The 15,981-nt window shown below is 41.4% G+C and overlaps 1 protein-coding gene across 2 annotated transcripts in view; it reads right to left on the bottom strand.

Annotated features, from left to right (window-relative positions):
* LOC122817132 (bactericidal permeability-increasing protein-like) overlaps positions 1 to 15,120 on the bottom strand; it is a 286,884-nt gene extending 271,764 nt beyond the window's left edge. The window contains exons 1-2 of one of the 2 annotated variants that reach the window (XM_044090323.1): positions 14,943 to 15,120; positions 14,650 to 14,838 (exon numbers count right to left, since the gene is read on the bottom strand). In XM_044090323.1, coding sequence (XP_043946258.1) covers positions 14,650 to 14,752 — 103 coding nt within the window. In that variant the 5' untranslated portion in view covers positions 14,753 to 14,838; positions 14,943 to 15,120. The remainder of the gene's footprint in view (positions 1 to 14,649; positions 14,839 to 14,942) is intronic. The other variant, XM_044090324.1, reaches the window with a different exon arrangement.
* Between the last annotated feature and the right edge of the window lie 861 nt (positions 15,121 to 15,981).

Here is a 15,981-nt window from a genome sequence, read left to right as displayed (position 1 = left end):
TTACTGGTAAGATATGTCAGTTAATACTATTTTACAGGCTTATGAAGTGACATGCTTGGGAATGTGTAAGGTGCCATTTCTACTGCCATATGCCAGTGGTGGCTGGTGACTTCAAATCAAAGGGGGGCTGCAGGAGACAGCTGAATGGGTGGGACCAATGAGAAGGGGTGTGACCAACTAGAAAGGTGTGGAGCTATGCTAAAAACGCAAAAACTGGGACTTTAATTAAATACACTACCCTGGGTGCCAAACCGTCATTATGAGAGTCCAATCAAGACAAAATGAAGTGTAGAAGAAAAAAATATTTTAGTGCATTGGCTACATGACAGCTTACTTAATATCTAGATGGAAACAAAAAGGTTGTGAGGCATGAAAAAATAAATTACTTTTTAAATACATTACTGGAATGCCAGTCAAAATCAAGTATAAAAAACAAGCAGCACTCAGCTCAAACCACTTCTCCTTACACTGCAGTTCTAATTATAATTTATAGTCAGCTTTATAAAAGTACCAAGTAGCAATCTCTGTGATACCCCAACTTGTAAAAATGTTTCTTATCCAAAAAAGACCTGCTGCCTAACAACAACTATCTACTTGTTTCATGGGGAAAACATGATCAAAGTACAAAATGAACAGCAAACAAGAAACAAGCCCAAGATAAATTGCTTAAAGGATTACTGCACAAGTTATGGACCACACATGATAGATTGGCATTCTGTTTAGTTTACAGGTAAAGCCTGCAAAGATGACTGCAAGTCTCCAACAAATGTAATCAGCTTCTGAAAATACTGTAATTGTGTCCATTATTACAAATACTGTCATATGCATTTCAATACCTAAGGCTTATATGCAATCTAGTTATTTAAATATTCTCTGCATGGCAACAACAAAAAGGCTTTCAATGTTGGTAATTCTTTAACATTATGCTTATTAAAGCTTACTTGCATCTTACAGTCTCAGACAAGCTTATCTGATGGTAATTAAAGCATTGCTATTTAAACACAGAGCAACAGGCTCTGCAACAACATGCATTTTCTGAATAAGAAGAAGCATAAATCAACAGTATAAAAATATGACAGAAAACCAGAATATTCTGCAAAATCAAGGACAGATGAAAAGCCATGTTAGTACTTGTGCCTACCTTGGATGGGGGATGACTTACACTGCATAACTGCTCCTTGCCTTGCTTGGACACATCCAGAGTCACTACATGGGGGAGTGGGGTACAGCAAGTATGTCACCAATTTGAAATGTCTCAGGCTGATGGTGGATGGCCCTGACACATGTCATATCTCTCAACCTCAGAGCAAGAAATCTGTACAAAGTCATAAATAGAAGTGGGGCAAAGGCCCATAAATAAGGACAATTTTAAATACTGCTCTTATAAACTTAGAAAGATAATAGAATAGTAGGTCTTGAATTAGTATGAATTTTCGGAAGGGTATGAAATCTGAAACTCAAATGTCTGTCATTATTTTCTCACTTCAATCTTTAATGATTTGCCACTAATTTGCCAGAAAACCACAATTTTATGAAGAATGGACCAAAAATGTGATGCAAAAATATAAAATAGCCACACAATACAGCTGGGAACCTGTCAAAGAATGGACACTTTTTTAATATTAGTACTGTTAACTTGAGCAACTAACAAAATATGAATCTACATGCATTTCTGAAATTAAAAGTAATCTATAACTCTGATCATTACAATTACTTATTAATTGTAAACCCTCCACGATTTCTTCCAAATTTGCCATTTTGCGGAGGGATTATTGGGGGAGAGCAACATTTTGAGCCAAACTGGGGGACAGTTGAGAGGTTTGAATGTGCCCAGTTCTATAAAGCGATTTATTTGCACATATCTTTCAACCTCTTAACGCCGGAAATCTGGACAAGGCCAAATATATTGGGGGAGCATACAAACAGTACTAAAAATTGCTCTTGTATAAACTTAGTTGATATAATAACAGGTCTTGCTTTAGCAATCATTTGTCTGAAGGGTATGAAGTCTGAAACTCAATGTCTGTCATTATTTAGTGACTTCATTTCTAAATGATTTTCCAGAAAAGCACAAATTTTATGAGGAACAAACCAAAAATAAGTAAAAAATCTATTCATTCTGCAAAAATCTGGACAGTTGAGAGGTATAGTTCAGCCAGGGCTGTCTCTGAGTTTGCCGCCCTTCCCCCCCTCACAAAATCATGGTCGAATGAGACCTCCCCCCTGCAGCCATTCCAATGTCCTATTACTTGGCTATTTCACCCCATTTACCATAAACACTGTAATGTGCATGTTGCTTTACTTATACGATGATTTGGATTTCATTTAAACATTTGATTTTATATTTTACAGCACAAACACTAATAGACATTTGCTAAACAAAACAATGCCGTCTCACAATGAAAATAGACTTAGCATTAAAACTTATCTGCCCTTGAAACTCACATTCATTGAAACCGCATTGAAACCCACATTCAAAGAAAATACATCTTGCCAGTGGCCGATACAGATTAACTTTGGGTGGTTTTCAAATTATAGGCCCCTTGCACACGAAATGTACACCTTCTTGATTGTATTAAATTATACTGTATGATACAGTACAGCTGTTAGAGGGCTTTTTAAATTTATTGTTTTGAACATTTTTCCAGTAAACAATGAAACAAAATGCATGCACCGATAATGACAAAACTGCCCAATTCAGAACATTTCCATCAAAAAGTCTACTCAAACTTCTACAATCCACCAGTCATCTAAATAATTCCACATTAAAGAGATCTGCAACTAATGAAGAGGTTGCTGCTAGCAAACAACTTTATATTTCATTGTTTCATCTACAAATAAAGTGCCTGTTGCCCTTGATGAATACATTGCCTATGCTACACTAAAAAAATGATAAGCTAGTAATATTGCAATAGGGACTGGAAGGCAAACTGATAACAGGTTCATAGTTACTAGGTATCTCTGCCAAGGACGACATTCTAAGGACTGCAGCATCCACCCCCTTTAAAAGTATAACACAGTACAGTATCAGCAATGTATCTACATACTGTGGGAGTAAAACCCACAGCCTTCTGCATCAAAAGCAAGTACACTACCTGTTGTACTATTAGCAAAGCAAGCAGACTCAGCATAAGCAGCACTAAACTTCTCTTCCCCTGAAGCTCTCAGCTCCTTGTAAAATCCACTCAACACTCAACTGTATCTCTCAATTTTTCAGCACAACACATCTGGAAAAGCCAACATTTATTGTTGGGGGACAAAAGCCCAAAAAACAGAGACACAGTTTAAACATTGCTTGGATAATCTTGGAAAGTTGCTAGAATAAAATGCTGTGTTATCACCAAGCATTTCACTGTCAGGTCTTGAACGCAGGACCCTGTGCACTACAGTCAGAGCAATATACCACAATGCCAAATTAGCTGTTTCTGCAAAGATAGGAAGATTGAAACTTAAATGGCTATCATTTAGTGAATTCAGTTCTCACCACAGCTTTCAACCTCTTAGCACAAAACACCTGGACAAAGTGAATAATGGGCAAATACATCCCCCAAACATATTCAGTGAATTCTGTTCTCACCATAGCTCTCAACCTCTTAGCACAAAAAACCTGGACAAACCGAATAATGGGGGAATACAGCCCCAAAAATAGGGACACATTTCAAATATTAATCTTACAAACTTAGAAAATTGCTAGAATAAAATGTTTTGTGTTACATATACCTTCTGAAGAATATGAAGTCTGAAATTCACATCTATCATTCCAGAAAACCACAGATTTTATGAGGAACAGAACAAAAATATGAGGCAAAAATCTGAAATATTTTCACAAGTGGTGATGGGTAGGGAATTCAGGCCCTTGCTATCTGCATACAAGGTACAGAGTTTGAGCCTGTCTCCAGCCACCATGTATATTTACAAGGGGCATTACACACACACACACACACACACACACACACACACACACACACACACACACACACACTTCAAAAGCTCCGTATGGATTTAGTACCTGAACACACACACACACACACACACACACACACACACACACACACACACACACACACACACACACACACACACACTCACGCACACACACACACACACACACACACACACACACACACACACACACACACACTTCAAAAGCTCTTTATGGACTTAGTACCTGAAAACACCACACACACACACACACACACACACACACACACACACACACACACACACACACACACACACACACACACACACACACTTCAAAAACTCCATATGGACTTAGTACCTGAACTCCACACACACTTCAAAAGTTCCATATGGACTTAGTACCTGAACACACACACACACACACACACACACACACACACACACACACACACACACACACACACACACACACACACACACACACACACACACTTCAAAAGCTCCATATGGACTTAGTACCTGAACTCCACACACACTTTAAAAGCTCTGTATGAACTTAGTACCTGAACTCCACACACACTTCAAAATGAAAGTACCCAAATGCTGTCTGTCCGTCACAGTCTCATAAACAACTTGGTCCCCTGTAAAATCTGCTTTCTGCTTCAGGCAATCGGTCCCCATAAACAACCTGGTAAACTCTGCTTTCTGCTTCAGAGCATAGATTCTGGGTAAACCCTGCTTCAGCTTGCCTCTATGGTCCCGCGAGAGCAGCAGGCTTACAGTTATCCAGCCTGCAGATGTTGCAGTCTGATCCGCTTCCGGTGTATGCAGTTGTAACCGCATAGACTTCTAGGGCATCTGCAGTCTGATGCCTTGTTTGCCATTCTGGACTGCTGTTTAACCAGTCTGAGTTTGGGAAATGTTGTTTCCCATTCTGGACTGCTGTTTAACCAGTCTGAGTTTGAGAAATGGGGTACTCCCTCTAAATTTTAAACAGACACTCCCTCTAATTTTTTTTTTCTTTTTACAGCAGTGAGCAGTCTGAGTTAAATGGTCTGGACACTCTAAATTACTGGTTTGGACATTTTCACAGCAGTCTGAGTATTTTCTTTTCTTTTTACAGCTGGGGGGCTGCAGTCCTGCAGTCCAATATCACAAGCCACCACTGCTGTATGCATGTGTTAATGGGGATTTCTGGGCACAATTTTCACTGTCATTGGGCAGAGGAAAGATAAACAGTAACAAAATCTGATTTGTAATACATCAGTCTGCACAGTGCCTCACCATAAGAGGAATCAGTTATTACTTTACATTTAAGAATCACAGTACAGTTTTTCATGACAGACAAGAGTAGATGTAATACTTCACTTACTGCACTTCTCTAATTTTTATTATGATCTGGATTAATGAAATATTACTAGTCTGGGATGTCATGTGTGGGAGAATGGTTTAACAGCGAGACAGTATTTGCTTGCAGGTTACAAAATGCTGCAGCAGCAGGAAACAAGACAATGGAGTGACAAATCAGGGAGAATGACATCTTCATGGATGGTTTGATGACTTAATGGCAAATGTCTCTTTGATAAAAGGGCAGAGTATGCAGAGAGAGCTAAGGTAGTGGCTGGCAGCAATGCTGTAGGGAGTGGGACCCACACATTGGCACAGTATTGGAAAAGAGTAAATGACATGTGGGACATGCAAGGACAGTAACTAAGCAAAATGCAGTTGCCCATAGCAGCACAGGTGGTGACCCTTTCACAGTCCAACCTTCAACACCAGATGAGGAGTACCTTCTCTCTAAAAGGTGTGATGACTTTGATGCAGATGAAGATGCTACTGGGATCATCAGAGGTGGTATGGACACAAGTAGTTTCAGATGACTACAACAACTGTAGTCATGCAGTGTGGAAGGTTAGGGAATATCTGATTTAAATATGTTATGCTGAGATCTATTGGCCATGATTCCTGTGCACATATGACCCTTATAACTTATTTCTTAACAGGATTAGCACCAGAAATAACCACTTCCTGTGCTTCAGCACAGCAGGCTGATGCTGACAGCAGAATGTCTGTTGATGATGATGTCATAAACGCAATCACTTCCTGTGTTTCAGCATAGCAGGCTGATGCGGACAGCAGAATGTCTGTTGATGATGATGTCATAGCACAACCACTTCCTGTGCTTCAATACAGCAGGCTGATGCTCACAGCAGAATGTTTGTTGACGATGATGCCATAGCTCTCATATTCATGACACAGTCGCAAAGTGTAGTGGAAGGACGTCCCCACCCCACAACAGGTGAATACCTCCATAGACAGTGACACAGGCTCACATATTAAACAGAATGAGGAAATTACACTATAGCAGGGGGGAGGGGGAACACAAAGTAGCTCAGCACCTGTTTGCTTGTTAACAGCCTGAACACCTTGACAAACATGCTGCCATTTCAGAGGTACCAGTACAAGATCAGAAGGGTGCCAGTTGAAAGCATATTTCACAGTAAGCACTTGAGACTTGCAAGGCCTTGGCTGTCCATTACCAAGTGTGTTCATAGGTTCATAGGTTCATAGGTGTGTACTAGGCTAATGGCCCTGGAGCCTTTACAAGCCTAGCCCATAGGATTACCCTGACATCATGCCACCCAACCTTAGTTCCTAGTGCCTCTGTCGAGCAGAGCCACTTGAGTGATCCCCGAGGAGAATTTTCTATTTCCCATCCACTCATCAAGATTTCTCTTGAAGAGGGCTAGTAAGGTGCTCTGCTTGACATGTATGGGAAGTCTATTCCATAGCAAGGGCAGTCTCTGGGTTATGAACCTGTCCCTCCAACATGTTCTGTTAATTGTGGTAATGAGGTTGAGGTCTCTGGATCATGTGGTGCAGAGGAATTGGGATTTATTTAGATGTAGCATTTCTAACAGAGCTGGGTCAGACATGGCTTTGAAAATCAAGTAGAGATCATCTCTAAGTAGGCGATATGAGACAGAGAATAGTTGGTGTTTTTTGAGTCTGTCCATATAGAACAAGTGTTTAAGGCCTAGGATCCTCTTTGTGAGGTACTTTTGTGGCCTCTCCAGTTGTTGCAGGTGTTGAGTGAGGTGCATGACAAATGGGGCATTGTACTCGATGATTGGCCTAATAAGGTAAGAGTAGAGGGAGACAATGACCTCTTTCTTCCTGGATGCAAAACCCTTATTAATGAGATGTGCCACATAGAAGGCCTTTCTGACCACAGTGGCAATGTGGTGGTCAAAAGAGAGGTTGCCGTCAACCTGTGTTCCCAGATCTCTTATAATGCCTTCTGTATTCAGTGGACTACCATCAATGTGGTAATTCAAGGGAACTGAGATTTTCCCAAAGGGGATGAAGACACATTTTTTTGGCATTGAGCTTAAGACCATGGTTGTGACACCAGTCATTGGTCTCAGTGAGGCATTTCTGTAGGATGTCAACATCACTTGGGGAGTTAATAATAGCTCCCAACTTGCAATCATCTGCGAACTTTGTCAGCCAGAGTCCTTTCGTATTGGCCTGGACTTCAAAGAAGTAGATACCCAACAGGAGAGGACCCAGGACCAAACCCTGTGGGACTCCACTCGTGACTGGTCATCAGTCTGACTTGGAGTCAGCTACTTTCACACTGTGGGTTCTATCTGTGAGCCAGTTTGCAATCCACCTAGTGACATAGGGGTTGATGCCTAGCTTAGTGAGTTTTTCTATGATTTCTGAGTGGGGAATGGTATCAAAGGCCTTGGCCAGATCAAGGTAGGCTGTGTCAACCACCTTGCCTTCATCCACAGCTCTGGTGACTGACACAAAGACGTCAACCAAGTTGAGCAGGCATGATCTACTCTTCACAAAACCAAACTGTGCAGGATCCAGAGTTTGGAGATTCCCTATATCCTTGTTTATTAGGTCCATGATGATCCGTTCCATAGCTTTGCATATCGGACTCATCAGGCTAACAGGGCAATAGTTCCCGGGATCTGTAATCACTCCTCCTTTGTGGAGAGGGATGACTGTACCAGTGCACCATTCGGTAGGGACAAAGACTGAGGTGATGCTGTGATTAAACAGGGAACACAGGTGAGGTGTCAGTTCACTCTGTAGTTCATGTAGAACACAGCCAGGGATACTGTCAGGTCCCATAGAAGCTGTATTCTTGGCCTTGGACAGTGCTGTTTTAACCTGTGCAGCAGTAATACTGGGTTCCTGACAATCTTCTGGCATTGTGATTGGTCCTTTTGGGGGGGGGGGGCAAGAGGGGTAAAGTTAGCACTGAATCTGTCCGCCAGTATATATGCAATATCTGTTGGCTCAGTATAGGAGGTACCGTTGTGCAGTAGCTCAGAGCAAATCTGGGTATTGCCATGGATATTCTTTACATAACTATAGAAGGCCTTGTGGTTGTCTTTACTATCTGCTGCAATTCTGTTTTCATAGCTAGCATTAGAGGATTTGATGAGAGATCTCAACCTTTTGTTGAGGCTGATAAGGGAGTTTTTCCAGTCTTGGGACTTCACCTTATTCTGCATCAGTTTCCTCCTTCTGTTGTAGAGTTTGTTTATGGCAGGGGAACCACCAGATTGGCTTCCTTTTTTTTGAGGAGAGCATCTTATTTCTATTGGGTATGGCAAGATCCATGCATTTGTATACATGTTCGTACAGTCCATTGGTGTATGATTTGGTGGTCATACAACTATTCTCCATTTGCATGGGTGCCGTGAAGTTAGCTACCTCTGTTTTTAGGAGCCCAAAGTTAGCTTTGGAGAAGTTTTTCATTGTGGTTACCTTTGTTGGGGAGGTGAGAGTGATGTGAATTTCCAAGGTGATTAGCTTGTGATTGGATCTAACCAGGGAGGAGTTGACTATTGGTGCAGAGCAACGGTTGCCCATGTTAGTAATGACCAGGTCAAGGATATTGCTACCTCTAGTGGGGGTAAGAACAAGCTGGTCCAGCACACTGGAATTAATGAATTCCAGAAAGAGTTGGGCAACTGTATTGGTACATGAGTAGTTTTCCCAGTTAATGGAGGGGTAGTTGAAGTCGCCCAGTGTGAGAATGTTAGATTGGACCCTAATATTCTCCAGGGTGCTTAGGAATGTGGTGTGTGAATCTTGGGACATGGTTGAGGACCTACAGCAGGCTACGACCTGAATCACTGTCTTAAACAATTTTAGCTGCACCTGAAGTATCTCAGATGCATTATGTTGGGCTACCAGTCTGGAGGTGTGCGCATCCTTTATGCATATGGAAACACCACTGCCTTTGGAGCTTCGGTCCAAGTTCTGGGGCCGAAAGGTGTGGAATGAGTTGTAGCCTGGTGGTGCAGGGGTGCTTTCTGCTGCCTTGAACCAGGTCTCTGTTACAGTACAAATGTCGATGTTCTCCATTTTAAGGAGTACTTTGAGGCAGTGAATTTTGATATTTAGACTTCTAGTGTTGAGCATCATGACCCTCAAATTGCATTTGTTTGTAGCTGTTATGGTGGTAATTTTGTCTTTGGAACACCACCTAAAAAAGGCACTATAGGGGTGGCAAGAGCCTTGGCCAGTGACATATCTCAGGCACAAGCCACTGCTGCTAAGAGGCAGGTAGAGATGGTTAGAGTACTGCAGGGCATACATGAGGAATTTCACCCGCACTGGTGAAAGATTGTCCATTCTTAACTGTATCTTTCTCATTGCATCAGCTCTCTGAATACCAGCATTGCTTACATCCAGGTGGTAATACTGAAGAAACCTAAGGTGAAATCTCTAACATTACCTAGGACAGGTGCAAGAGCTGTTGCAATGATGCCCTCCTCTTACATCTCTATAACATCAGATATGAACAAAGTGCCAATACAGACTTGCCAAAAAAAAAAGAAACATCATAAGCCATGTAGTATGTAGGGTCTTCAAAACCAGTACCACAACTAAGATGTAACAAGTAAATGCATATATTTAAATGCATTTATCAAATGGGTTTTTTCCAAAAACTCATGAAGGGCTTCATTAAAATAGATCTTCCAGTAGAAACGCATTCAATTAAACAGTATAAAACTCAGATGCCACAAAATGACATTGCACAGTTAAAAACACAATACACTAATTAAACAAACCCACAAAAAAAGAAAAGAAAGCATAATACAAACTTTGTAAAATGGCAAAAGATTGCAAAACTGTATACATCATTTTTGAATATATGCACATATTTGCAAGTCTGAAAATCTCTTTTTTAAAACACTTGAAATAGAAATCCATATATCCATTCATCCATCTACAACCCCATTTTTGCAGGTGTGGTTGGGTTGTCACTTCAACAATGACAAACATCTAGAGTCAATGTTCATACTGCTGGGTGGCAAGTCCTCCTGCTGTTGTTTTTCCATACTATACACACACACACACACACACACACACACACACACACACACACACACACACACACACACACACACACACAGCTATGGCTAGATTAGAGTTTACATTTCACCTACTGCATGCCTTTGGAATGTGGGATGAAACAGAGCACTCAGAGGAAGCCCACTTGAAAATATAGTTATTGATATTTGGATGCACATTTACATAAATTCTTATTTGGTAGATTAGCTCCCTATATTCCAATTCCTTGTTCCTAGTCATCACCCTCAAATTCACTGTTATATTCTCTAAGATAAAAAAAAAAAAAAATAGAAAAAAATGGAATCTCTTTAAAACTTATAGAGAGTATGGAATATCTGTATAAAGCACTGCTCACTCTTAATTAAAAGCAATAAGATTCATTTATAGGTCTTCCTGTGAATAAAGGCATGATCATGCAGAAAAGGTCTATATTAAAAGAATGAATAATTAAAATTACAAAAGCTCAGATGAACGAAAATGCAGCAACTTGAAAAAGTTATTGTGGGGAGATGTGCCCCCCCCCCCCCCACAACCCCTGCTAAATAATATTCCAACTCTGAGATTGCACTACAGTGAAGAAAGAGCAAATGTTCTGATCTTCAATGTACTGCGATAAAAAAAAAAAAAACTCGCATTTTCACTCATCTGAGTGTTCGCAATTTTGATTATTCGTTCTTTTAATATATAGACCCTGCAGAAACCTTCATATGAGTTTAGCAATGTACTAAGGCAAATTAAGCTAAGACTAGCCTTGGGATTCAGAGAGATTCTCTCTGCCAACACTAACTGATTAATACGTGATGGTTAATTAGTGTGAAGGACAGAATCTCCAATCCAGGGTCAAGGTAAAGCACCTCATTACTGGCTCATTACCATGTCTTTGAATCGAATACTGCTATATCAGATCTGACCACACTAGTGTTCTCCCTACCAGCCTAAGCATCTCAGTAAAATAGGTACTCTATAGCATCCATAGATACAAACACATTCAGATACCCATGCAGACACACACACACACACACACACACACACACACACACACACACACACACACACACACACACACACACACACACACACACACACACACACACTTCCAGATATTCTGTCTGTCTTTTTTTATTTTTATTTATTTAACATTTGTTGACCGGGAATGTCCGACTAGGTTCCACAGAGCCTGTTTTCAGCGGAGGCCCGGGGAGAAATGCTCCAGATGCATGTCTTTGGAATGTGGGAGGAAACCGGAGTACCCGGAGGAAACCCACGCGAACACAGGGAGAACATGTAAACTCCACACAGAAGGCACCCCAGCCGAGAATCGAACCGGAGAACCTCTTGCTGTGAGGTGACAATGTTAACCACTGCACCACTGTGCCGCCCATGTCTTACACAAAACACATACACACATCCCCAAACAGAGACAAACAAGCCCATACAGACAGACAGACAGACACAGAGACAGAGAGGGAGAGGGAAACATGGAGATGGCTTCCAATACTTATCTCCCCCCAGGGTGAAGACCCAGACACACACATGTGTGCACGCACACACACACACACGCACACACACGCACGCACACACACGCACACACACGCACACACACGCACACACACGCACACACGCACACACACACACACACACACACACACACACACACACACACACACTTCCAGATATTCTGTCTGTCTTACACAAAACACATACACACATCCCCAAACAGAGACAAACAAGCCCATACAGACAGACAGACACAGAGACAGAGAGGGAGAGGGAAACATGGAGATGGCTTCCAATACTTATCTCCCCCCAGGGTGAAGACCCAGACACACACATGTGTGCACGCACGCACACACACACGCACACACGCACACATGCACACACACACACACACACACACACACACACACACACACACACACACACACACACACGACCCTACAGTAATGCACATGCATATATCTACATGCACACACACACAGCAGACAAATACCTACCTGTAGTTGCGGCACCATTCCTATTGAAGTGAATAGGTAAACTCCATCTTTTAGTTGAATCTCACGTTTTCCACCATGTGAAGAAATGAAGTTGGTAGAGCAACAATCGATCTATTGCCTTGCTCCTCTGGCAGTACTGTTTTTGGGGAAGAACATGTGACTAGTTTGTATTACCTGCTGCCCTGGATTGCTGCATTTGGATGAGACTTTACCAGTGAGACCTCTGTCTGCACTATGGCTATCAGAAGTGGAAGAGCGGTGTCTGAATTGGTCAGAATTACCTCTATGTGGAAACTTTCTGAGTTAGGTCTTCCACATCCACAGTAAGCCTTCTGAATCCCAGGGCATAAAGGCAGAGCTAAAAGCAGTGCTTTGGAAGACAGTCATCATTGCCTGACATCTGGCAGATACTTAGTGTCTGGATCTTTAGCACATTCATCTGCAAACCTGCTGTGCAAGTTTTAAAGCTAGCAATGATGTACCTGCTAACAGGCCAACTAAATCTGTGCTGTAATTATAAAAGTAACTCCTCAGCCACTGCCCAAAAATAGTGTCTCTAAATTCTACGGCTGTTTTCCTCTAAATTCCTGAAGAAAGGGCAGCTCCTACCTACTGTCTGTTTTCCACACAGATGGAGAACTGTGAAGATGTGCTGGGGTCCATGCCACAGACCACCCTTCTTTGGAAACACACAGGTAAATCAGGGATAAATAATCTGCCATGATTTAATTTATTAACTTTTCACAACAGATTTGAATGATTGAAGGTCAAATGTATTTACTTTTATGTATGTGCTTGTATCTGACCACGGGCACAGATAAAATCATGAATGAAGAAGCCAAAGTAAAAATTACAGAGAAAAGCAAATGCAGTATCATAAGCCAGTGAATGCAAGGAAAATGCAGAGTACAAATCAGGCAATGACCAGAATAAAAAGGAGGGTGGAATGGCATAATAGCAGAAATTAAACTACACATCAGTCAGCTGTAAGTATGTTTATAAGAAGTGTTTAAAGTTGCTCACCATGGGGAGCTCCCTCAGCCATCTAATTAGAATGTTCCAGATGCACAGCTGTTGGTAAGCAAAGGCATGAATGGCAGAACACCTCTGGAAGTGCCCGCAGTCCCGGGGTGGCCAATCACAGGGTACAGAGCGATCAGTATAATGGTAGATCTCCCAAATGGGGGTCAGAATTTTCAGGAATGTGACTAGAATTTTAAAAATATTGGGCTGATGAATAGGTGGATAGTGTACTTCATACAGGATTGGCATATTATGCTAGTAATAAGATAGAAGAGTAAGTACCTGGACCAAAGAGATGGGCCAGCTACAGGTGGCCAAGTTCACAGTCAGGAATCCCTAGGTAGAGGATGTTATAGTATTCCAAGTGGGAGGTTTACCAGGAAATGAAACAAGTTATGACTAAAAAGGGTCACAGGACTAGTAAACTCACCTGATTAACAAATCAGTAAATAAAAATGAATCACTGCAGAAAACTCTGTGGATGAAATCAGGTGCTTAGTAAGAGCAGTGCTGCTAGGATGGAAAGTAGAAGATCTGACAGCAGCAAAACACTGATCTGCAAGGGTAAGCTTGTTGTTAAAGCAACATGCACATAAGGCAACATGCACATAAAGCAACTTGCACATAAGGCAACATGCACATAACGCAACATGCACATAAGGCAACATGCACATAAAGCAACTTGCACATAAGGCAACATGCACATAAGGTAATATGCACATAACGCAACATGCACATAAGGCAACATGCACATAAAGCAACATGCACATAAGGTAATATGCACATAACGCAACATGCACATAAGGCAACATGCACATAAAGCAACATGCACATAACGCAACATGCACATAAGGCAACATGCACATAAAGCAACATGCACATAAGGCAACATGCACATAAGGCAATATGCACACACTACTCCACTGACATAAACTCCAGCCTGGGGGAGTAAAACTGGAGCAGAGAAATGCCTGCAAGTGGCATGAATAGTACCATAACCAGGGTGGGGCAAAGAAGTCAGCTACTCTGGGTGCAGAATGTCAAAATGGGGTGTGACTGGTAGTGCTAAAGAACTGCCAATTGAGCATGAATTAAATGCTGAGATTCTTTAGAGCAACTTTATTTTTTTGGACACCAACTTTTGTTTGAGAGGGGCGTCTGTCTGGAGACTGCACAGGACACAAAATGACCTAGCTATCAGGCTTCAAGTAATTAATTTCAGTGTCTAGACATTTTCTGATAAACCAGAACTGGCAATGAATCATTTAAGTACATATTGCACTTTGTGGCAAGAAAAAAAGCTAAAGAAATGCAGCCATACCATAATCAATTCCTTTCCTGGTTATTTGCACTTTAAGTCCAGGATTGTTGCACAAAGACAAACATGGGAAGAGAAGGAGGAATCCAAAATAGACAGCCAGCATCTTCCAGATTCGAATTCTCCAAGATTCTTGACCAGTGAGTTAAACGCTTTAGATATGAAGTCACAGGCTGAGAGCAGTCATGAAATCTGTGGAAACAAGAACCAGAAATAAACAGCTGTCACTGTGTGATGAGAGTGCTTCTCATTCTTCACAATTGCCGATTTAACTAACTGCATTAAGCCTATAATACCACAAAAAGAGAGGTGAGTACAATGAAGTGAGACCGATATTTCAACACTGCTTCACTAGACGGGTAAGGCAGCTCCATTATCTAAAACCAGCTGCTGATACTGTGGTGTCATTGTTTTTGAAGAAGCCACCAATACAGCTTAGGTCAACTCCCCCCTCCCTCTCTTTTAACGTGTTTGTGAGAATAATCACAGAAACAGGAAACATGAATGTTCACAGACATGGTGCGTTATAGCCTGCCTTATATTGTTACTCCCCAAATTCATACAATGAAGCAGGATTGAGTCATAGCACTCCCTCCATCTGTAGAAATCTGATGAATTAATTTTCTTTGGGAATTGGATGGTATTTGAGTAGGACTATGTCACTGCATCCAGTAGCAGAAGGTGGAAAGAGTGTTAGTGTAGGCAGTCTACACCGGATTTGAAAAGGGAGCTGGCTATGTGATACAGGAAGCTGGCATGACAACGGATTATCTACAGAGTGAGCCAAAAAGAAAAAGAAAACTGCTTTTTAACTTTTTAAGAATATCACTGAAAGTGCTGTTTACCTTCCTGACTTGGCATAATATTGCATTCGTAGATTCACATGTTTGTTGGTAAGTGCTAGGCTAGCTGCCCTTGTAGACAGTTTTAAGCCTAGATAAGTTCATTTTTTGTGCTCAAATTAACCTATCCCATTCGATTAGAGACTGGCCTTACCCACCCTTGTAGTCAACAATTATATATTACCCCTAATGAGAATAGCTGGGGTAATATATAATTATTGACCATGGGATGGTCAATAATTATATATTGCCCCTAGTATGAATAATTGGATCATACCATAAGATAATTTAAGGGGACCCATGCATGGGATAAAACATTTAAGGAGCTGCCTCTGTCCTTTAGTAGTATAGAGGGCAGTTCTGGGGTAACCTTTCTGTTTCCTATCCATAGATCCAAGTTGTGCTTTAACATGGACAGGGATGAGCTTTGTCTTATGTGGATGGAGAGTCTGTTACAGAGCAGCAATATCCTTTGTGAGATACACCTGTGCCT

The sequence above is a fragment of the Protopterus annectens genome, chromosome 12.part0, assembly GCF_019279795.1.
Source record: "Protopterus annectens isolate FY-2018-M chromosome 12.part0, PAN1.0, whole genome shotgun sequence".
Classification (NCBI taxonomy): Eukaryota; Metazoa; Chordata; order Ceratodontiformes; family Protopteridae; genus Protopterus; species Protopterus annectens.
The sequence above is the reverse complement of the archived record's forward strand: the minus strand, read 5'-3'. Positions and strand labels throughout refer to the sequence as shown.